The sequence below is a fragment of the Dasypus novemcinctus genome, chromosome 19 (assembly GCF_030445035.2).
Source record: "Dasypus novemcinctus isolate mDasNov1 chromosome 19, mDasNov1.1.hap2, whole genome shotgun sequence".
NCBI classification, from domain to species: domain Eukaryota; kingdom Metazoa; phylum Chordata; class Mammalia; order Cingulata; family Dasypodidae; genus Dasypus; species Dasypus novemcinctus.
The window spans coordinates 20,354,021-20,377,876 of NC_080691.1; the positions used below are offsets into that span (position 1 = coordinate 20,354,021).

At 39.5% G+C, this 23,856-nt stretch overlaps 2 protein-coding genes across 4 annotated transcripts in view; one reads left to right on the plus strand and one right to left on the minus strand.

Moving 5' to 3' along the window:
• The window catches only part of RAD9B (RAD9 checkpoint clamp component B), a 45,801-nt gene extending 44,194 nt beyond the window's left edge, over window positions 1–1,607 (plus strand). For all 3 annotated transcript variants that reach the window (XM_023585908.3, XM_012521376.4, XM_023585909.3), the window contains one exon: window positions 1,388–1,607. In XM_023585908.3, the coding sequence (XP_023441676.1) occupies window positions 1,388–1,516 (129 nt within the window). In that variant the 3' untranslated portion in view covers window positions 1,517–1,607. The remainder of the gene's footprint in view (window positions 1–1,387) is intronic.
• A 2,540-nt stretch (window positions 1,608–4,147) lies between these two features.
• Window positions 4,148–23,856, minus strand: part of PPTC7 (protein phosphatase targeting COQ7) — a 53,935-nt gene continuing 34,226 nt past the window's right edge. Inside the window, exons 3-6 of the mRNA XM_004483008.5 lie at window positions 15,594–15,792; window positions 11,919–12,042; window positions 9,411–9,540; window positions 4,148–8,015 (exon numbers count right to left, since the gene is read on the minus strand). Coding sequence (XP_004483065.1) covers window positions 7,957–8,015; window positions 9,411–9,540; window positions 11,919–12,042; window positions 15,594–15,792 — 512 coding nt within the window. The 3' untranslated portion in view covers window positions 4,148–7,956. The remainder of the gene's footprint in view (window positions 8,016–9,410; window positions 9,541–11,918; window positions 12,043–15,593; window positions 15,793–23,856) is intronic.

The window sequence follows — 23,856 nt, forward strand, 5'->3', positions numbered from 1 at the left end:
TAGGGAAAAGGGTACAGAGGACTGCCATCATTTAAACAGCGGTTCTCAACCAGGGTCCATCGCATTCTCTGGGACATGTTGTAATCTCTGGAGACACTTTTGGATGCTACAGCTGGGCGTGTGTGTGTGCACTATTGGCAGCCAGTGGTTAGAGGTCAGGGATGTTGCTAACATCCTCCATAGCACTGGGCAGCCTCCACAACAAAGAATTATCCAGTCCCAAATGTCACAAGTGCTAAGGCCAGGACCCTGATTTAAAGGGTAGAAGAGGGCAAGTGTCTAGGAGTGACCAGAAGTATAGTATGAAGGCAGGCATAAGAAGTGTCAAAGAGTGACCATGGAGTGGGATGAAGATGAAAATGGTCATTGGCTTTATAGTAGTAGAGATTTTTGGTGACTATGAAAGAACAGTTTGTGAAGAGGGAGGGGAGAGAGGTGTCAGAAAAGGGAGGTAGGAGGTTGTATTAGTCAGCCAAAGAGTTGCTGATGCAAAATACCAGTCTGTTGGCTTTTATAAAGGGTATTTATTTGGGGTAGGAGCTTACTGGTACCAGGCCATAAAGCATAAGTTACTTCCCTCACCAAAGTCTACTTTCACATTTCGGAGCAAGATGGCTGCCAACGTCTGCCAGGGTTCAGGCTTCCTGGGTTCCAACCTTCCAGGATATTGCTTCTCTGTGGGCTCAGGTCCTCTGTTTTCTCCACAAGGCCAGCTGTAGACTATCAGGTGAATGGCACTGTCTCTCTCCCCAGGATTTCTGCCATGTCTAAGGAGCCGTCTCTATTCCTCTATATTCTTCTCCTGGCTCAAGTCCTCTCTTCCCAGGGCTTGCTTCTCTTTCCTGTGTGCTTACTTCCCAGGGCTCCAGCTCATTAAACTCCAAATCAAAACTCCAACATCAAAATCTACTCTGTCCTTGTTATATCTTTTATCTGTGAGTCCCCACCCACCAAAGGGCAGGGACTCAGCACACTACTGATATGGCCTAGTCAAAGCCCTAATCATAATTTAATCATGCTCAGGCACAGACCAGTTTACAAACATAATCTAATACCTATTTTTGGAATTCTTAACTATATCAAACTGCTACAGAGGAATAGACAGCTCTCCAGCAGAGAGAGAGGGCAATAGTTGGTGGAAGTTTGATGATTTAAGCAGGGGAATCAAAAGCAGATCATTGATCCCAAACTGAAAAGTTTGTCTTGTGCCTTTGAAGAGTCAGGGAAAGAATTTTTTTTAGGATGTATTGGGTCATTAATTTAAGATCTGGGTGTTGTATGAATCACCAACAAAGATAGGGAGACCACACAAGTTTCTGAAAAGAATATGTCATCCGGGACATTTAATGAGCATTAATTAACAGTGCAGTTACTTTTCTCCCTCCAGTTTTCTTCCATGTTCTTTGGAGCAGTTTCTTCTGACCAGCAACAACGCTGCAACCATCCTTTTGACAATCTGGCAACAGCAAGTGACAGTGAAGAGGACACAAGTTATAGTGTTTTCTCCACATTCTAACATTTAAAAACGGCCACCTGAGTTAGCCCTCAGGCCATTTATTGGCACACTTGTACCTCAAACATGTGCTCACACTTAGTATATAAAGATATTGCCTTGGACTTCCAAGACACCTTTGAAATGGAGAATGGGTGTCTAGTCTTCTAAATGACATCACCTTACACAACAGCCATATTTATAAATAGTGGCTTGTCAAATATATGTAATTTGCTTTAAATCCATGATTATACTATTTAGGCAGTTTTCAGTACAGGGAAAAAGCCTATTAATTCTTTAGTTCAATGCACGTTCACACTATAGCTTAACATTTTGTCAGTTTTATAAAGGTACTTAAACTTTCTTCAGCAGCTATTTGGAGGGCATCAATATAACTTGAAACAGTTTTGAGACCAACAGACAGGTTTCTTATGTATTTGATTGAAAACACTTGATTTACGTGCTTTCAGGAATAATAAAAAGTTATGCAACCTTTTCTCATGTATTCCATGACTTTTTTGTCCATTATTTTTAAATTTTAAGATTTTAAATAAAACAACTCCTGGAAGAAAAAGGTAAAGAATAAAAACATTTAGCCACCCCCATCACTTTGGAGCCTTTTCATATATTGTAAAATTTTATTTCACAGCCTTAAGTTGTTCTGAGTTTTAGATGTGACCTTTTTTTTAAATGGAAATAATGCCAAAAGTTCTGTATTAATGTGACAGAACAGCCACCCCCATTGCCTAGAGCCTGGGTTGGAAAGGACTGAGGTGAAGGATGGAAGTCTGTTTCTGCCCCTTTAAGAACTAGCTTTTTACCTGCAAAAGCAGACTTGAAATCTGGCACAAAGGCACCATTATGTAAGAGAGTAAAGTGTGTGCCTCTCCCTCTTCCCAAACCTGTTTACAGTCAATTATAACCTGACAAACTAGACTTCTGTAACATCTTAAGTCTTTGTGAAACCATCAAATCACAGGGAAATGTTAACTGACAACTATGCTTTAGATTTTGTGAGAAACTCGTAAACAAAGGCAGCTAAGTGTATCAGTATGCTTTAGACTATGAACAGAGTTCTAACTGAACCAGAATGAATTTGGCTCTCGTAGCTTAGTAGTGAGTCATAGCTACCCACAATAACCTAATAAAAACTCAAGTTCATCCCAAGGTGTTCCTCAGTGAATGAAAATGGGCTTTCACCAAGCTTTTTGTGGAAATTGGCAATGCCCACATAATTCCTACTTTTTTCATATTGTAGGCTGAAGATTTATGTATCTTAGACTTTCCCTGATTAACACTGACTTTCTGATAGGCATCACAAAAGATGATGCAGAGTACTTTCATACACGAGACTAACTCTGTAGGGCTCCTAGCTGAAGATGAAATTTCTGGTTTGCGCATTGTGATAGGGGATTTAGGTAGTGAAGGCATCACAATAGTAAAATCTGGAGGCAGCACCAGTCTGTAAAATATATTCTGTTAAATGACTTATAAAATTAAGATTTTAGATTCTGGATACAAAGTGCTAAATTTAAAAGACACAAGATCGTTTGTGGTGTCTCAGCTGGGAGACCTGTATCTCAGGTTATTTTTAAGATTTCTTTTATTTATCCCCCCCCCGCCCCGTTGTCTGCTCTCTGCGTCCATTCGCTGTGTGCTCTTCTGTGACTGCTTCTATCCTTATCAGTGGCACTGGGAATCTGTTTCTTTTTGTTGCGTCATCTTGTTGCATCAGCTGTGTGTGTGTGGCACCATTCCTGGGCAGGCTGCACTTTCTTTCACGCTGGGCGGCTCTCCTTACGGGGCACACTCCTTGCGTGTGGGGCTCCCCTACACAGGGTACACCCCTGCATGGCACGGCACTCCTTGTGCGCATCAGCACTGCGTGTGGGCCAGCTCCACACGGGTCAAGGAGGTCCGGGGTTTGAACCTCCCATGTGGTGGGCAGATGCCCTATCCACTGGACCAAGTCTGCTTCCCTCACATTATTTTTTTAAAGATTTGTTATTTATTTCTCTTCCCTTCCCCTCCCCCCCTCCAGTTATCTGCTGTGCCCATTTGCTGTGTTTTTTTTCTGTGTCTGCTTGTATTCTTGTCAGCGGCACTGGCAATCTGTGTCTCGTTTTGTTGTGTCATCTTGCTGCGTCAACTGTGTGTGTGTGAAGCCACCCTGGGCAGGCTGCACTTTCTTTTGCACTGGGCGGCTCTCCTTATGGGGCACAGTCCTTGTGCATGGGGCTCCCCTACGCATGGGACACCCCTGTGTGGCACGGCATTCATCGCACGCATCAGCTCTGCACTGGGCCAGCTCATCACACGGGTCAGGAGGCCTTGGGTTTTGAACCCTGAGCCTCCCACGTGGTAGGCGGATGCTCTATCTGTTGAGCCAAATCCGCTTCCCCTGTATCTTACATTTTAATCATCAGTTCCTTTTGATGAATTTTTGAGGAAGCTAAACTGATGTAGTTAAACCAGCTGATAAAAAAGAGCCAAGGCAGATAAACTAGTATAAGACAGAAAATGATAGCTACAAAGTCACTGATAGATTCACTAAGAGGCTTGGTAATGAGTACCTTTTTGAAAGAGACCAAAAAGCTCCGTGTCTGACTTGATACTCTATTTTAGCTACTACAGAAATTAAAAGGAGTACACAGATTAGTATAAATACTATATTTATTAAATATCTTTACAGTTTATTTAAATGTATTTACAGAACTATTCCTGCATAAGTTATATTTCAGACATCCAACTCCGGTAACTGCCTCTTGTGTAAGACAAATAATGACAGTCTCAACCGAAAGAAGCAGCTTATTAGCAAATACAAATTCAAATTTGCTTCAGTATTTAGCCATCTTTGTCACAAATTATCTTTAACAGTTAAAATTTTGACATGGACACTTGATTTTTAGTTGAGATGTTTGATTTTGCAAAGGATTAAGTTTCTCTTTTTTTTTTAATTAATAGAACCCAAAAGCTTTTTGTTTCAATTTTTCAGTTTAATAAGTAGACTTTGGTTTTTTGATACCGTAAAATTTGTTAAATGCAAAAATGTGATAGTTTCCAGGGAAATTAGATGCTGTAGCTTCTACCAAAGATAGCTGATATAAGGTGACAAGGAACCATGTATTTATCCAATTTACAAACATTTACCATTTTAGTCAATCTTGCTTACAATCTCCAAAACACTCAAAAACTGACCCAGTATAAATTCCCACAATTCCTGCCTTGTTGGTATAGTAGGTTGGTGGTACTGAAGTTGGTTTCCATCTCTGAGCTACTTGTCTATCCAGGACAAATGCAGCTGATAGGAAACTCCCATCATGTAAAGCTTGAAATCTAATTTCTATTCTGGACACAGTCCAACCCCCAGACATGCACACCTGGAATGGATTCTTTTGTGACTTATTACCTGTCATGTCAAGCCAGTACAGTAATTCAGTACAAATAACTTGTCTCCCTCCACCCCACTTCTTATTTCAGTTTTAAAGAGCCTATGGACTCTACTGCATCTCCATTCAGAATTTTTTGTGCGCAGACAGCTTAAGTTCATAGGAAGAAATAAGGTTCCGATATGTTTAGAGTGCACATTTTAAAACAGAACAAAATAAAAATTTCAAGCATGTGATAAAAATAATTTTTTTTTTTATAATACAGTATTGCTTTATAAATATAGATGGAAAAGCTATAAACGTTACTGGTCTTTGGTGCATCCAGAGGGATAAATAATTTGCCGTTTGTAAATTACAAATCCAAATTTTCTCTTTTGTTATAAAAGTCCATTGCACGAGGCAAGTATGTTTTTATACTGCTTAATTTAAAACATTATTAACACACACATCCGGTTCAGAATCAGACCCACTAAGTGGTATAGCTCAGTCACACCCACGGAGGTTTGGGTCCTGTGACCTGGAATTCTTGAAGGGGTCCAATACATCCTCTGACCACTGAGTGGGGTAGAGCTTCTTGTTAATAAGCAGCATTCAACTAACCCCCAGCAGTAATAAAATTAAGTGCATAACACAAAAAGGAACGGGAAAGAACAGAACAAAAAATAGCATATGTCACTAATCTACAGGCCAGGTCCAAAGTCATTTCCACTGTGAAACTCAATTCTTGTCCCACTATTTTCAACATCACTGGAAAAAACACATTGTCAATTTCTAACATCTTTTCTCGAAAAAGACTGTTGATTAAATGAGTTGTGTAACATACCACCAATCTAGCTCAATGAAGATTGTTTTGATGTTGGGTAAATGAGAGCAGACAAAAAGCCAGTAACTTGACTAGCACTGCTCTAACCGAGATTTAAATATAGGCATTGAAAATTAATGCAGAATATATCCAGATCATAAGGCTACATACCTCTGACCAGAAATAATTAAAAACCTCGAACTAAAGAATGAAGCCATCAGCCCAAGATAAATGTATTCCTTCCAACAAAACCCTTCAGGGATGCAACTTTCTTTACTTTTTCGATACGCAGAGACTGCACATAGTTTGTGCAAAATAAATACCCTGCCACTTGCCACTCATGTGTCTGTGGTTTATCATGGCATGATGATTTCTCATTTAAACACATTTTCTCTCCATTCCTCCTTCCCCCATCCTCCACCAAAGAGTTCTGTTTTGTCAAGTTAGGGTAGTTAAGGCATTCTGACATGTAATTAAAGGTGATTCAAAGTAGGTATCTAACATTATGCCAATTTAGGAATAGTAGATAAATTACTGAACGGCTTACAAATGAATAACTCATTCTTATTATAAATGAAATGCCTGTTACAAGCATGATGCACTGAAATATAGTAATGACATGTACATGGTACATGTTAAACAATTTTAAATAAAACAAAAGCTTGACAGTTACTCAAATATACAGTACAAAATCACAAAACAAACCCTTTTAAAACAAGTTGAGGTAACCTCAAACGTAAGTTTTAATGCAATAAACCATGGAGTAACTATCTCCTTTAGAGAAAAAGACTTTCTATGTTCTCCTCAAGTAGAGTCTCATCAGGTTTAATTGCATTCTCATCTATACATCAATGTTACCTGGCTTTTATATATATATATATATATATATATATATATATAAAACATGGCTTTAATTTAAGGATTTCTAAGTATATATATTTTTCTACCACCAAGTTAATGAAGGAAAAAACTGACCCAAAAATATATATCTTTACAGCAGTCAACTTGTACATAAACCTTAAAAATAAGTTTGAGCTTGAAGATCATGGGAAAACTGAATATGGGTATTTTTATAAGGAACTATACACTGCAAAATGGCTATTTGAAACTGTAAACATTATTAAGCTTGATTCAGAAACCCCTAAATTTCTGTTTAGGACAACTGCAAATACCAGATCATCACTAGAAGTTTTGCTTGTGGACTTTTGTGCCGCTGCCACTGCACACGGTGCTCTTCTCACGTGGGGTCACGCGTGCATGCTCTGCAAAAAGCAAGGCTACTAATAAAAGGTCTGAGAGGAAGACTATGGGGAGCACGACCATCAAAGCCAGGACAATTCAAGGTCACAGCTGTCCATTCTTGACCAACAGCCCTATGGGCCTAGAGCTCCCAAGGCATCATATCCAACAGCTGAGAGGGATTCAGCCATAGCATTAAATTTCTAGGCTTTGTAGAGTTTTGCAATCTTGAGAAATATTTCCATTAAAAAAATCTTGTAAGGAATCTCCCCCATCCCTCCTACAGATTAGGCCACCAGCCCGTGATTTGGACTAAGTTAATAAATTGCAAAACTTAATCACAGGAGCACAATTACGCATCTTTTATAAAGCACAAAACATTTGAACCCACAGAACTAAAATAAAATTTTCTTCCAATTTTTAACAAAAAAAGCTCCTGGGATCAAGATTTCTAACCCAGAATAATGTTTTAGAGCAGAATTATAAGCCCCTGAAAAACAGGAGTTATAATGAAGACATATAGCCACACCCAATCATCCTAACAAAGACTCTGTCTGTGTAGTACACATGTAACACTTCTTGATGAATAATGTATGTTTCTAGTAGATGTAGCATAATGTACGATTTGTGTTAGATTTTAACAATCCCTTTTACATATGGTCATCTTGAATTTACTTTACCAACAGAACTCATTTTCAATATTTCAAACACTTTTTAAAAAGTAATAGCCATTTTGGCTTTGAAAATCTCCATCCATACCATCATAAGAAAGGATAATGAGAAATGAAGGCCAATCTTCAAATCTTGATTCTCTTCAATGGTTGCTGGCAGATATGAGCTAGTGAATGACAGTAGTGGTTCTCAACAAAGATCTCAACTGGGTCTCAAAAAAGACAGGCAAAAGGCTTACATCACTGGCCATGGCCATTGAGATCAGTGGCAAAGAAATGTGGTCCTGCCAGCAGGATCAGCACACATGGCAGGGGAGAACTAGGGATGACAAAAGGAGAGCCAGAAGTGGACATCCAGGTGAGTCAGTCTGTATACTCAGCCACTATTGAAAGAAGAACAGTGATGTCATCTGGCTTTCCACCTAAAACAAAAAAGAAAATGTGTTACTACATTTTAAAAGGAAAAGTCAACCAAAACTGTAAACTTAAGTAAGTACCAGGAGACAAATTCTTGCATTTCAGGCAGATTTGGTTTGTCAATATATCCTAGTAGGAAAAAGAAAAGGAGGAAAAAAAAAAAAAAGAAATGGTTAAATTAAGAACAGCAAGAAATTACATGTAATTTAATTGACGCTTAAAAAAATAAAACAAAACAAAACAAAAAACCCAAAACAAACCTTTCCTGGAGCTCTGTTAAAATGGCCACCAATTACCAGAATAAAAATTTTTCAAAAAATCACAGGACTGGATAACACAGTGAACCCTAATGTAAACTATGGACTATAGTTAATAGTACAATTATTGTTTTGCATAATAGTATAATATTGTTTCAATCCATTGTAACAAAGGTACCACACTAGGGAGTGGATGTGGCTCAAGCAGTTAAGCTAGCTCCTGCTTCCCACGTGGGCAGTCCCGGCTGAAAAACAACAAAAGCAAATGAAAAGCCAACTCTGGAGCTGGTGTGGCTCAGTGGTTGAACGCTGGCTTCCCACATACGAGGTTCCAGGTTATGGTTAAGATAAATTCTGCCTGACAAAAAAGTTACATGTTTCTACCCTCCATCCTAATTTGAACAAACATTCAGTGTTTTGAAACGAGGAACAGGCTTGTATTCTAATCTGCAAAACAGCTATGGCATTTGCTTTTTCTATTTTAAAATTTCCTACAGGGATAAGAAATGCTTTATATGTCATAAGAATACAACAGCAAGAAACTAACCAATTGTACTAATTCTGAGATGCTAGCACCAATATGTTGTTCCTGCCCTAAGACTGATCTACTGGCCTGCTCCCAAAGTTACATGCCACTCAGTAGACAGAAGTATGCTTCAGTCAAGAACAGTTTAACACGGCTTCCCTTTTCAAAACCTGCTGTGACAGTTTGGCAGCTAAATACTGCCAATGAGTCCCACAAAACCAGAGGAGGGAAAAGTGAAATGGCAGACATGTGAAGGGCAGAATGTGAAGTGTGAGCAATGTCCAGGCTCTCCAGGCAGAGCTTGGAGCTTTTGGGCTCAAGTCCAAGCAGTGCGGCGGGGGCGGTAAAGGCCTCCAGGTTCCGCCTGCCTTCTACAGCCAATGAATTTCAGTTCTGAAGGGCATCCTCTGCAGGAAAGACAATGATGACAGGCACAGGCTTTCGCCCTCTGGTGCTGAGGCCTGCTGACCTTGCTCAAAGCCACAGCAGAGAGGCTGCGATAGGACACTTAGCCAGTCTCACCCCAGTAGTCACTTCTCCCCGTGACCCAGAACACTCCCATTCCTCTAATACCAAGTCCCTAATTAGTCCTTATGACCTTTCGAAAGAATGCTCACCTCTCACATTCAATCCGTTGTCACATGCAAACTGTGCAAAAGGTGACATATAATTTGGGTCATAGGCCAGCTCATGAGCTTGCTCAGCAATGCTTCTTGCAGTCTGTTGTATACTCTCATAGTTTGAATTCTAAGATGAAAGGATGACGGAGTTATTTTTACCATAATGTCTCATATGATTTCTGCATGCAAGTACCACTTAAGACAGTAACATTTATCTAAACACACTTGCCATCATTTAAGTTTTATTCCAGTTAATGAAAACATTAAACCATTACCATGTACAGTACTGCCTGCATAAGATGTCCATCAGAAAGTCCTCTGCTGGGTGGCCTTGGCCCCTCAAATTTAGATTTTCATTTTTGCTTTTTCCCATTTGAAATTAAGATAGTCTTGCTAAATTGGAATGGACTGAAAAGGTGGCTTAAAAAAATACAAATCCTCAATTTTATTTACATTTCCATAAATTTAACTCCTCAAGGGGTACAGCATCACATGGATTCTTTGTCTAATGGCCTTAGCAGGAAAGCTATTTTGGAATTTGGCATGAACCACACTGCTGTTTCCATGGATGTGAGCTACTATTCCCCAGAATACTCTGGTTTTCTAAGATTTGCTGCCAGGAGTCACTGTTGTTTTTTGCTTTGTACACATAAACACATCTCTTGCCCAAAAAGAATTCAGTTTCATCTCAGGCATAAACACCTTCAATTTTAAGAAGAGCTGTGTGTTCCACCTGGTTCTGGAGCCCCTGCTTATTATAGCCAGCTAAATGGCCTTGGACCACAGCCTTCCAGATATGCTTGCCATTTGAGAGGTCCTATTCCCAGCAGCCTCCACAGGCCCAAGATGGCAGAAAGAGAAAAGGTGGATTGATAGTACTTTAAGGATGATCTCAAAAGTTTCCCTGCTTAGAAATACACCCCTTGCCAAGCACAGTTTGCTCTCCATGTTTAAGAGCTGCCAGGCACACTACTAAAAAATGCCTTTGGAATTTTATATCAAGACGAAAGACGGTCTACCTCTGGAATCTTGAGTCATACCCTGTCCTTGCTGGCTTCAACTTCCTCAACTGTGAAATGAGGATAGGAAAATGAAATCTATTTTAGCTCTAACATTCTATGGTTCTAAATAGTTTCAGTATAAATAATAGGTTTCTGCTTCCATGTCACCTCCTGTAAGAGGCCATTCCTGACAAATCTCTAAAATAGCAGCCCCCTCCATTCTCTATTCTTTTACCCTGAAGTATTTTTCTCCCTATAATTTAACACCCAGCAGTATATCATGTATTTATTTCTCTGTATTGTCTGGTTTTTTTCCACTGGAATATAAGTTTCATGAGGGCAGGGATCATATCTTTTATTAAAAAAAATTTTTATTGAAGTATTCATACAGAAATGTACATAAACAATAAATGTAGAGTAAAGGTTGTGAAATTACAAAACAAACATGCTTATCAATCATAAAGGGGTCCCACACATCACCCCACCACAAATACCTTGCATTGTTGTGAAACATTTGTTACAAACTATGAAACAGCGTCATCAAAGTATTATTACTAAGTATTACCCATCTCTTACATATGGTGTATTTTCTCCCCAACCCACCCTATTAGTTGTTGTTGTTTTTGTTCATAAACCATACAGTTTATCTAAAGTGTACAAGCAATGGCAGGTGGTATAATCACAGAAGTTGTCCATTCATTACTTCAATCAGACCATGTCTTTTCTGCTTAGCTCTGTCACCATGCACAGTCAGGGCCTGCTGCAGGTAAGCAACTAGTATTATACCAGATGTGGTGCTGAGGATTTTGTATGCATGGTCTTAGTTAATCCTCACTACAAGCCTATAAAATAGGACTTTTTTTACCTTCCATCTTACAGATGAGGAAAATATTGCTTATAAGTTTAACAGACTTGCCCAAAGTTCCACTGGTCAGAAGTAAAGACACTTATGAAAAAAAGACTAATTTTCCCCAGAGACAGTACTTTGACAAAGCCTGGGGAATATGGAAAGGCTGGGGTTTATTTCCTTTTTCTCTGTGTATGGGACAAGTCTTAACTGTTTCATTGCTGGTGACAGATCACATCAAGGTGCCACGCTGCCTGCTGCACTTGGGTGGCTCTGTTATGACTATTTCCCGTTTTCCCAGCCTCAACACCTGCTGGATTTGGTAAGAATAAGTAGAGAAAAAGAAACCAGGAGCCAACACCATTAAAATATAAATAAAAATACCAAAAAAAACAAAATTTCTGTGGCTGGACTTTTCCTACCTATACCATCCTAACAAATGCTTGGATAAGAAACCTTTTTTCCCTCAAGTTCTCCATTTGCAAATAACTCCATTTACAATAATTGTAGCTGAAGGAGCAAAACTATTATTTTCCTGATGTTCACAAAATAGTCCTTTCCATCACTACAAAAAGAGACAGTGCGACTGAATCAATAAAACTCAGATGCTTAGAGAGGGCCACTCTGTTTCCAAAAGCTAACCTTTGAGTTAATTACCTTTAACTTTTTTAGCTCCTGAAGGATCATATAATCAGGCATGTTGTCGAAGAGTCCATCTGTTGCTGTCAGGATAATGTCGCCTAACTGGACATCAAAAGATGTGCTATCAGCAGCATCAGGGCTGGGAAAAGAACAGGGAGAAGCGGAGTTAAGAAAACCCTTTAGACATGGAGCTGCCCTGGATGGTACTTCAGAGGCAATCACCGGACATTGTAAATCCTCACAGGGCCCACTGGATGGAATGGAGGAGAGTATGGGCTATGATGTGAACCAATGTATATGAGGTGCAGAGGTGCCCAAAGATGTACTTACAAAATCCAACGGATGTGTCATGATGATGGGAATGAGTGTTGTTGGGGGGGGGGAGAGGGGGGGTGGGGGGATGGGGTTGAATGGGACCTCACATATATATTTTTAATGTAATATTATTACAAAGTCAATAAAAAATAAAAAAATTAAAAAAAAAAAAAAAAAAAGAAAACCCTTTAGAGATACAGTTCAAAGTTTCCTCCAGGCACTGTGTTACAATGTAATATGCTGCTTCAAGAAAAAATAATTGATAATAATGGAGTCAATAATAAAAACCAGTCATTTAAAAATGTCTAACCTTGAAAAAATTCATTGAAAACACTCATAAAAATATAACTATTTCAAAAGCATAACAGACTACCACATAAAACTGCATCTGATGCTTAGTCACAAGTGGTTCAAAGAGGAAGGGCTCTCTTCTGAGTCAAATACTAGCATGCCTCTAAAATCCTAGTGGAAATGAGTCTTTATTTCCTAGTGCTCTAGAGCCAAATTCCATTCACTCGTACTCATTTTTCACTTGTTAGCCTTCCTAGAGCCTCAAATTTGGCTCTCAGTATGCTACATTATAGTAAGGGTGGGATGCTTAATACCCATGGAAAAAAACACACAAATCCTGTAAAAAAATTACCCACTATGGTTTTAGCCTGGTAAGGACTCTCTTTCTCCCAGTGTTTACAGACTCACCAGGTATTTATCAATGCTTGTCATTCACCAGGTATTTATTAATGTGCCTGGGACAGAGTAGGTCTTTAAGCTGGATCCACTGAATGACTAAATGAATGAAGAAATACAATATCTGACCCTCCACACTGGGAGGAAAACCCTTCAATATATTGTTAAGCAAAGAATGCAAGGTGCAGAACTGTGTGTGGTAAGCAACCACTGCTGTAAATAAGGGAGGGGGAATACAGAAGTATAGATGCTTCTATATGCAGAGAAGAAATCTGGAAGGATCAAAGAAACTGATAATAGCGGCTACATCTGAGGAGAGAAATGGGTGGCTGGGGCAGGGGTAGGCAGCAGATTTTTCTGCACATCATTTTGTGCAAAATTTTCAAAAAAGACCAGATTTTTTTTCTCTGACAATACCTGATGAAAACAGAAAAAAGGAATGGGGGAAAAACAAAGAAACAAAAACACAAAGAAAACCCAAAACCCAGGTAGGGAAAAAGAGAAAAGGCCAAATATTTGAAGAGGTGATGGGCCCCCTCCGCCTCTGAGGCTGGTACTCTGCCACTGTAGAAAGCCAGCTTCAAGCTCCCTGTGTCTTCAGGGTGCCTGAAAGGTGAGATATCTGATAATCTGTCTTAACATGTGACCCCATTCAGACACTGACCAAGGGGGTGGGAGGTGGGACAGAACCAAAGCACCCTAAGCTTGATAGAAAAATTCAAAAATTTGTGCAAGCAACATGCTATAATGTGAAAACATGAAAAACAAACAAACCCAAGACCACCACCACCATCACCAACAACAAAACACCTGCTGGGGATTGACACAAAACACATTGAGAAAATTTCTGGTTCACCTGCTCATGACTGAGGAAAAGAAATGGCACATCTAATAGTTCTGGGACTGACTTTGACAAGAAACAAAATAACTTTCATGTATATATTCATATATTTTTAAAAAACAGTTACTAAGGGAAAACCTGTAAATTAAGGTTAAAAATATGTTTTATAGCTAAGAGAGATCAATAACTAAAGAGACACATGGACTAAAGACTAAACTTGGTGGAACACAGGTCAATTCCTTCCGTAGTATAAAAAGAAACAATGCAAGGTACTTTACATTTGCTCAGTCTTTGGAAACTAATCAGATTCTAGAAGTCTAGATTAATGACCAGGTTGGCACTGAAGTTCTGTTCTATGCTGAAGTTTTTTCCTTTCCCCAGGAGTGTCCTTTGCTATTCTGCCTGTGAGAGGCTTGCTACCATTGGACTGTTTATCCTCTTCTAACACTCCCACCCATGAGCTTGGTGTTCTGCCAGCTGCAGTTTTGCCCGTTTTGATTGAACATACTGTGCTGCTGGAAACTTTTGACTGCACTGAAACTTGAGCTGAAATCACATGCTCTGAGCTGTCCCTGGGCTCCAAGGGAAGCAACCTCCACTTTGTTGGCAGGCGAGGTCCAGTACTTCCCTAACCAGATCCTTCCCAAAGATAACGTGTGAGAAATGGTGGGACTGTTCTGGCATCCAGAAGCCCAAATGAATGAATACTAAAGGACCATTCTACAAAAACTGAGCTGCGCTTGATCTCTACTGAGGCCTTGGCATTCTGAGTTCTCCCCACTCCAATATGGTTATTATTGAATATTACAGCTAACCAAAGAAGTACCTATAATCAAATAATCTTCCAGGTAAACTGCCTCATCTCAAAGTTTAAAAGTGCTTCACTCTCTCAAGAGTCAATCACAGGCTTTAGACAGGCAATAATGAGCAGCAAATTATAAAACATGCCCTTTGCAGTTAAAAGATGGCAATAATAATTTCAACTTATTATCTGAAGTTTGGACTTCAGATATGGTTTATAAGACTTATTAGAGACAATGAGGCCCTTGCTAGAATGCATCTATTTTTAAAAAAGCTTCATTAGCCATTTAACAAACATTTATGAATCGCCATGTCTGTGCCAGGTCCTGTAAGCGTGTAAAGGTAGTGAGACCAAAGACTGTCTTAATTACTCTGTACACTTACTAGAAAAGATAGCTTACTGTAAAAGTTAACTCAAAAGAGTACTAATTGCCTTGCAAGGTTTCGGACAATTTAAAAATAAACTGAAGGAAGGAATCAGAAGAAAGAGAGACCCCTCAATATCACCACAGAAGAACATATCCAAAACCACTTTTGATTCCAATTCCTGCCCTGACAGGTTTTACATGATAGCAAGTTTTAGCTGCTGCATGTAGTCAGATGGGCTGAGAATCAGAAAGTTATTCTGATAAATGAAGCAGAAATCTGGGTTGTGCTCTTCCCTAACAATGTATGGAAAATCTGGTAAGGGAAATGGTATGCATGAACAATGACTTGTTTCTTCAGCACAACTTACCAAATACATCACTTTATGTACCACGTGGTGTTGGTATGAAAATAGTATCTGGATATTTTGTGAACCAGAAATAATATTTCACAGCCTTGTCAAAAATTGGGTGTTTGTTAGAATTATCTTGGTTATAGTATCAAGTTCAAGTGAAATATCTTTCAAAGTCGAACTAAAAGGTACCCCTGATGAGAACATTCCCAAAGTGTCTTTTCTCACAAGAAAATGGAAAATGCCTATCCCCACACCATATACAAGGGAGAGGTGAGGGGACCTGTGGAGGATCTACATTCCATTCCTGGCTGAGCGGGGCGATTACCTGTCACTCAAGACAACTCCCTCAGCTTCCGGCGGTGCGATTGAGAGCTGGAATGGAGTGTTGAAGTAATGCTGCTGCTCGTCGGATCGGTGTACAACTTCACCTCCCCTGACAACCAGGAAGCCTGAATCGCCCAGATTTGCCGTGTGTAAGCGGTGGCTTGTTCTGTCCAGCACCACGATGCAGGCAGTGCTGCTTCCTAGAGACAAAAAATGATTTCCATTGATTTTCTCTTCCTAGGCTGCCTCTGAATACCCTTTTTAAATGACAAAGTCCCAAAGAGTAACGTGCCATTATTTGAATCTTCTTTTCCAAAGAAGACCTTTCTTAGTTATGCTCAGTATTCCCTACAACAGTCAATAGAAATTTGATGCAAATCAACCTGGTGGGGAAAGAAAAAGATTTACGTAATATGCAGTAAGCGGGTGACTGAGGATCTTAATTCTTCCATTTGCAGGGATAGAAAATAATAAAAATGGCTGGTATTTAAGCACATCCTTTTAATAGTGCTCTAATCTATGCCAAATATACAAAAACTCTGCATGTTATTGAGATACTGTTTTAATAATTAAATGCCAAGAATGAGAACGTTATGTTTTCCTGACATTTCTCATTAATAGTTGGCAGGAAGCCTTCTCCATGACATTCACTAATTTAAGACAGGGCATATAACTAAAGTTTTTAACCAGATTTCCATCTGTTGAGGTCACAACTTCTATTGGAGATTAATGACTCACTGAATTAACAAGACCAATTTCCCTGGGTTTCCAGCACATGGAATCAAACTTTTTGCTTTCCAGTGACTACAACTCTGCCCAAGGAGAAGAACAGTTTCTGGGCAGTGAGCCTGACAATAACACTATTAGAGACCACTTTCAAGGAATAACATTTAATCCTATACCTAGAGAAGAATGGGAAAATAGAAAAATAAGTTCACCAAGAAATGAATGTAATTGGCCTGTAAAGACATGGGAAAAAAATGATCTTGCTAGTACTAATTTTACCGATTAGTTTAATGAGAAGTCAAAAAAGATAATGTATAGTGTCACCAAGAATGTAAGGAATCACACTCCTCTCTTTGGATGGAGGTGAGAGAGTAAATTAAACCACCTTTCTGAAAGGCAATGCAGCCCTAGAAAATGTACATATACTTTGACCTAACAACTCTACTTGTGAGAATTTATCCTAAGCAAATAACTAGAGATGTAAACACAACTCAAGTATAAAATTGCCATTTAAGGCAGCGGACTTGGCCCAGTGGTTAGGCGTCTGCCATACCACATGGGAGGTCCGCGGTTCAAACCCCGGGCCTCCTTGACCCGTGCGGAGCTGGCCCATGCACAGTGCTGCTGTGCTCAAGGAGTGCCCCATGTAGGGGAGCAAGGAGTGCGCCCTGTAAGGAGAGCCGCCCAGCATGAAAGAAAGTGCAGCCTGCCCAGGAATGGTGCCGCACACACGGAGAACTGACACAAGATGACGCAACAAAAAGAAACACAAGATTCCCATGCCACTGGCAACAACAGAAGCGGACAAGGAAGACGCAGCAAACAGATACAGAGAACAGACAACCGGGGTGGGGGGGGAAGGGGAGAGAAATAAATAAATAAATCTTAAAAAAAAATTATTAAAAACAATTGCCAATTATAATCAGGAAAAACTAGAAACAACCTCAACATCTGAAATTAGGGGACTGGTTAAATAAATTATAGTACATTCATACAATGGAAGGCCAAACACTATCACAAGTAGACTCTGGGGTCAGCCTCCTAGGTCTGAATTCTAGCTCTGCCACCTAACAGCTGTGTGACCTGGTGCAAGTTACATAACCTCTTCGTGCCTGAGTTTCCTCATCTATACAAATAGGGATAATAATATCTACATGGAGTTGTTAGTAAGGATTAAATTAGTTAAATCATATCAAACACTTCAGCACTAAAATTATGTTAAATATATTTTAAAAGGAAAGCTGATGAAGTGAAGTAAGTCAATTACAAAGTAACCTTCAAGTTTCCTAAAAAAAAAAAGGATGCAGATGTGCTCAAGCGGTGAGTGCCTGCCTCCCACATAGCACGTCCCAGTTTTGGTTTCCCATGACTCCTGAAAAAACAAAAACAGGTAAAACAAACGAAAAGCCAAATTAGAAAAGCCGATGTAGCTCAGTGGTTGAGTGCTGGCTTCCCACACATGAGATCTTGGGTTCAATCCCTGGCCCCTGGTACCTCAATTTAAAAAGCCATGTCAAAACTTAAAACCCCAGCTGTGACAGCCTAAGGGCTGAGAAGGGATACTGATGCTTAATGTACGTAGAATTTTTAATTAGCTAGACTGTAAAAGTACGGAAATGGATGTTGATGGAAACATATTATAGTGAGTATAACCAAGACAGAGGATTTATAAATGAGACTGTGGCTGAAAGTGTTAGTCTAGGAATACAAATGTCAACTGAAAGAAACCTAGAGGATCATCTAGGGACTGAATGATGTAGTGAACCCAGAGGTGGACAAGGACTGTGGGCAATGATTGTACAAATAGAATGTTCTTCTATGAACTAGAACAAATGCACACCACTATTACAAGGTGGTAAGAATACAGAGACACATTAGAAAGATACAATTAATGTAAATTATGGACTACAGTTAACAGCAATATTGTAATATTCTTACATCAATGTCAAAGAAGGTACTGTGTTAACAAGGAGGTATGGAAAAAATATATTTTAATTTATATTTAGCCCAAGGGTTCTTAACAAGGAGTCTGTGAGCTTGAATTGAATCTCAGAAAAATATTCTTGTGGGGACGTGTTGGTGCAGGTGTGATATATTTATTAAATAATACATAGTATAGTGTGGACTTAGTAAGGTGTCCATGGTTTTTACCTGACTAGCAAAAGGATCGGTGAAACAAAAAAGGTTAAAAACTCCTGCTATAGATCATAGTTAGTGGTAGTAATCTAATGATGTTCTCTCATAATCTGTAAGAAATGTTCCACAACAATGTAAGGTGTTGGTGGAGGGGTGATGTATGGGAATTCTGCATATTATGCATGATTATTTTGTAAGTTCACAACTTCTCTAGTAAAAAAATATTAAAAAGCAAGAGCTGTGCTGAATCCCAGCCCCAACATTTTCTTGCTCTGTGACCATGGCCACTCATTTATTCACTCTAGGCCTCAATCTCTTCATAACAAAACGGGGAATAAAAAGACCTAAGTACCTGCCTCATGGGGTTGTTGTACGTATAAATACTCAATATTTTTCTTTTTTCTTTTTTTTTTAATTTATTTCTCTCCCCTTCCCCTGTTTCCACTGTCTCCTCTGTGTCCATTTGCTGTGTGTTCTCCTGCGTCCGCTTGCATTATCCAGCGGCACTGGGAAACTGCGTCTTTTTGTTGCATCATCTTGCTGTGTCAGCTCTCCATGTGTGTGGTGCCACTCCTGGGCAGGCTGCACCTTTTTCACGTGGGGCAGCTCTCCTTGAGGGGCGCACTTCTTGCGCATGGGGCACCCCTATGCGGGGATGCCCCTGCATGGCACAGCATTCCATGCGCAAGGCAGCACTGTGCGTGGGCCAGCTTACCACACGGGTCAGGAGGTCCTGGGGATCAAACCCTGAACCCTCTATATTATAGACAGACACTCTATCAGCCCATGTCCGCTTCCTACCTAAAGACTCAATATATGTCACCATTATTCTATGCATAAACATACACAGAAAAAAATCTGGGAGCAAAATGACTAAAATACTAACAGTTTTATTAGTGGAATTATATAATTTGTTTTGTTATTAATTTTTCCTTAATAAAAATGAGTAAGAATTTATAAACACTTAGATATAAGCATCTTTCTCATCCTAATGTTCACATTGGTGCTAACCTGGCACTCTAATGCTAAGCCATCTAGGCCCTATCCATTAAATGTCAAAGAAAAGAAAAAAGCAGGTACTGTAACTGGCTGTACAATCAGATAACCTGCTCCATAGCTTGTATTAGAGCTAACATTGCCAATTTTCTTTCCTTCCTCACTCAATGCACAAAAACTCCAACTATTTATCATTAACAGAATCGCCATGCAAAAGATCTTTTGAAAGTCAACAGAAATTAAATTCTACTGAGAATGAAGTAAAAGACAGATGAGTAGCATGGCCTTGAAAATTCTGCTGCAGGAAGAACTCATTGTGACTCATTATTACTCACTGACAAACCTAGGCTATCATTTTGCTACCCTGTAGTGGCAACCAGCTAAGTTAGAATTAAAATGGTCCCCATGCTGGAGCTTTAATATCCAAAGCAGCACCAAACAAATGTAAAGCCAGCATTATAGAATCCCTCTGGGCTCAGTGTATACCCCTCCCTCCTCAAATTACTGATGGGTGCATATGGCTCAGACCCCAACATCCTAATAGAGGGAGGAAAACTCATCATTATGTGTTTGGAGGGAACAAAGCAAAGGACAACAAAAAGCAAGTGGGGGAAAAAATACACTTTGTGGCAGTTTGAAATTATTTTATGAATCCCAAAAAGAGAAAGACTTTTTAAACTAATCAATTCACGTGGGTATGATGTCCTTTGATGGCATTAAATTCGATTAGATTACTTGCTAGGATTGCTTTAGGGCTTTGATGTTTGCGGTCACTGTCTGTTCTGTGTCTTCTCATCTTCTCTTTAGGAGGCACCAGGAACCGAACCTGGGACCTCCTGTGTGGGAGAGAGGCACTCAATCATTTGAGCCACATTAGCTCCCTGGTTTGTTATGTCTTTCATTGTCTTTCCTTTTTGTGTCTCTTTGTTGCATCAACTTGTTGCGTCAGCTTGCCATGCCTGCCTGCCCCACTGGCTCACCTTGTCCAGAAAGCACTGGGAACTGAACCCAGGATCTCCCATGTGGTAGACAGAAGCTCAATCGCTTGAGCCACATCCACTTCCCTGCTTTAGAGCTTTTGATTGGACTCTGTCAGTGGGACATGATTAATGTTGAGTCTCTACTGGGTCTAATAAAAATGGAGACAGAAAGAGAGAGGAACATAGACACAGGATAAGGAAGCTGCCATTTTTTACCCTGTCATATGAGAGAGGACTAGAGGATCTTTAAGCATGAAGACCCCAAGAGGCTGGGTCCACAGAGCAGTTCAAGAGAGGAGCCCTGCTTTATGCCTGATAGCTTACAGCAGAACTTGGGAAGAAAGCACAGCAGCTGAGACTGTTAAAGGAGGCCTGGAAAGAGACAAGCCTGTGCCTGATTGCTCACAGTTGAGGTCCAGGAACTGGGCTCTGAGAGACAGTGAGCCCAGAGGGGAAGGCTAAGACCCTGGCAGAGATCAGTGGCCATCTTGTTTTGCCATGTGCCCGGACAACAGGATCAACAGTAGCTGACTTTGGTGAGAAAGCACCTGGATTTGGACTTTTCACAGTCTGGGAACTGTAATCTTTTACTCCAAATAAATCCCCTTTATAAAAGCCAACTCATTTCTGGTACTCAGCAGCCCTTTGGCAAACCAAAACACACCTAATGTAAACCATGGACTACAGTTAACAATAATATTTTAATATTCTTCCATCAACTGTAACAAAGGTACCACTAATGCAAAGTGTCAACAATAGGGGGATATAAATGGGACCGTCATATTTTCACATGACTTTTCTGTATACCCACAACTTCTCTAATTAAAAAATATACAATTTTTAAAAAATTATGCAAACTGAAAGAAACCAGACACAAAGTACCACATATACAATTCCATTTATATAAAATGTAAATATAAATAAGTTTACAGAGATGAAACTAGATTAGTAGTTATATAGAGCTGGGGAAAGAAATACTGCTAAGGGGCATGGGGTTTTTCTTTTGGTAATAATGAAAATGTTCTAGGGAAGTGAATTTGGCTCAACTGATAGAGTGTCTGCCTACCACATGGGAGGTCCAGGGTTCAAACCCAGGGCCTCCTGACCTGTGTGGTAAGCTGGCCCACACGCAGTGCTGATGCGCACAAGGAGTGCTGTGCCATGCAGGGGTGTCCCCCATGTAGGGGAGCCCCATGTGCAAGGAATGCACCCTGCAAGGAGAGTTGCCCCACGCGAAAAAAGCACAGCCTGCCCAGGAGTGGTGCCACACACATGGAGTGCAAGATGATGCAACAAAGAGCGACACAGATTCCTGGTGCCACTGACAAGCATGCAAGCAGACAGAGAACATACAGTGAATGGACAGAGAGAGCAGACAATGGGAGGGGGAAGAAATAAATAAAAAATAAATCTTAAAAAAAAAAAAGAAAATGTTCTAAAATTGATTGAGGTGATGAATACACAACACTAATTATACTAAAAAGACACTGATAATCCAACTTTGGTTGGACTACATGGTATGTGAATACATCTCAATAAAACTGCTTTTTAAAAATCTCCGGTTTATGTATGGTTCGTTTCTTGTTAACTTTTAGAAATCAGTACTTATAATTTTCTAGCTTACATTTTTGTGCTTAGACCTACAATCTCCATTCATGGAGAACTGTGCCTTACTCATAGCCAGGTTTATACTAATAACATCTTCCTATGCAGCCCCCTCAGGGATATTGGAATTGCTTTGTAGCTAAACTGGAAAAAAAAAAAAAAAAAAAGATCATGTAACCTTGGAAAGTTACCATTACTTAGTTATACCTAACTGAGGTTCAGTAAAACTCAGCAGCTTGTCTTTACCAAAATGTGCTTGATTTTAGTTACAGCCTAGAGAAGGATCAAACTGCATAAGGTGCAGATGTGTTAAACATGGTATGAATGATTATTTCAATGTGCCTTTTAGGAGGAAAATAACCTCAATATAGCATTCAATATAAGAAAACCCCTAATATGATCTCAAATTAATTTTATTAATTTATCTCCTAGTTAATTGAGGGTAAACAGGAAATGAAATAGGGATAGAGAAAAAACATAGCAAAAAACAAAGCTTTTAAAATGCAAAATCAGGATAGTTATGTGCTTTCTAACTAGTTATTCCAAGTTAAAGTACCTGTGTTCAAGAGATGGGGACAGAGGCACTCATGGGAACAAGCAGGAGCCAGCCCACTAGGATATGCTTCCATGGGCTCTCTCTCCATTTAACATACGAAGAAAGGAATCAGAGGTTAGTGGTTTGCCCAAAGTTGACAAAGAGATGCTAGAAATAGCATCTAGGATGTTTATCTGTGCCAGGCAAGTTCCAGATTGCATGTCCAAAATAGGGGATTAAGACAAATCAGTATATTGAAACTACAAGACAAGATTCCTCTTCAGTTTAAGGAAAACGAGCTGGTTAATCACAGAAAAGAGAAGACAGTAGACAGCAGCATGATGAAAAGAACTCCTTCTTATAAAAGCATTTAAACTGAAGGCAAAATTCTACAATGTTGAGATTTCTGTTAACAATGAACAGAGGGTGTTTTAAATGTGGATGGTGACTGGGAGGGAGGCCTTCTAGTAACTAGAAGATGCCAGCAATTAGCAAAACTTAATAACACCCTTTCTGAAAGCCTGCCTAGAAGGTTGGGTAAGTTGTTGGATAAGTTCCTAGGGAACCATTTTACAAACAAATGTAGAAGCTTGGCAAAAGATGCTCCGTTAGCACCCCAGATAAACACTAGATATTTGGTTTTAGGTTTTCTAATACAAGTTTAACAGGGATCTATCTTGTGCCATGCTATTTAACGGAGTCATCAGCTAACTGTTGGCAAACTGGGGTGCAAGAGTGGGTAACCTCTCTCCTTGAACTTGCCATAGGTAATCAACTGAATTCTCAATGTCCAGTTCCCATCCCCTTTCCTCCTCCCTCAGGTAACCACTATCCTGATTTTACATTCTCTGTTTTCTTTTTATCATATTAGCGTAGTTATAGGTTTACAGAAAAACCATGCAGAAAGTACAGAATACCCACATATACCCCACATACATGAAGTTTTCCTTATCACAATACAATTAACTTTATATTTGAAATGCATTCAAACTTAAAAGAGTTACAAAAAAAAATACAAACCCCACACAGAAAATTTAAACATACCCCTACCCCTCCAAATACACAGACCCAATTTTAAACATTTTTCCATATTATCTGTATCATGCTTTGTTTCTCCATTTTCTGAACACTTGAGAAGTTTGTATACATCATGCTCCTTGAACACTTAATACTGTCATTTACATTTCCTAAAAACAAATATAACCACATTAAATACTGTTATCAAGTTCAAGAAATTTAACATTGATATAAAGCTTACAGTCTATATTCCAATTTTTTCACATGCC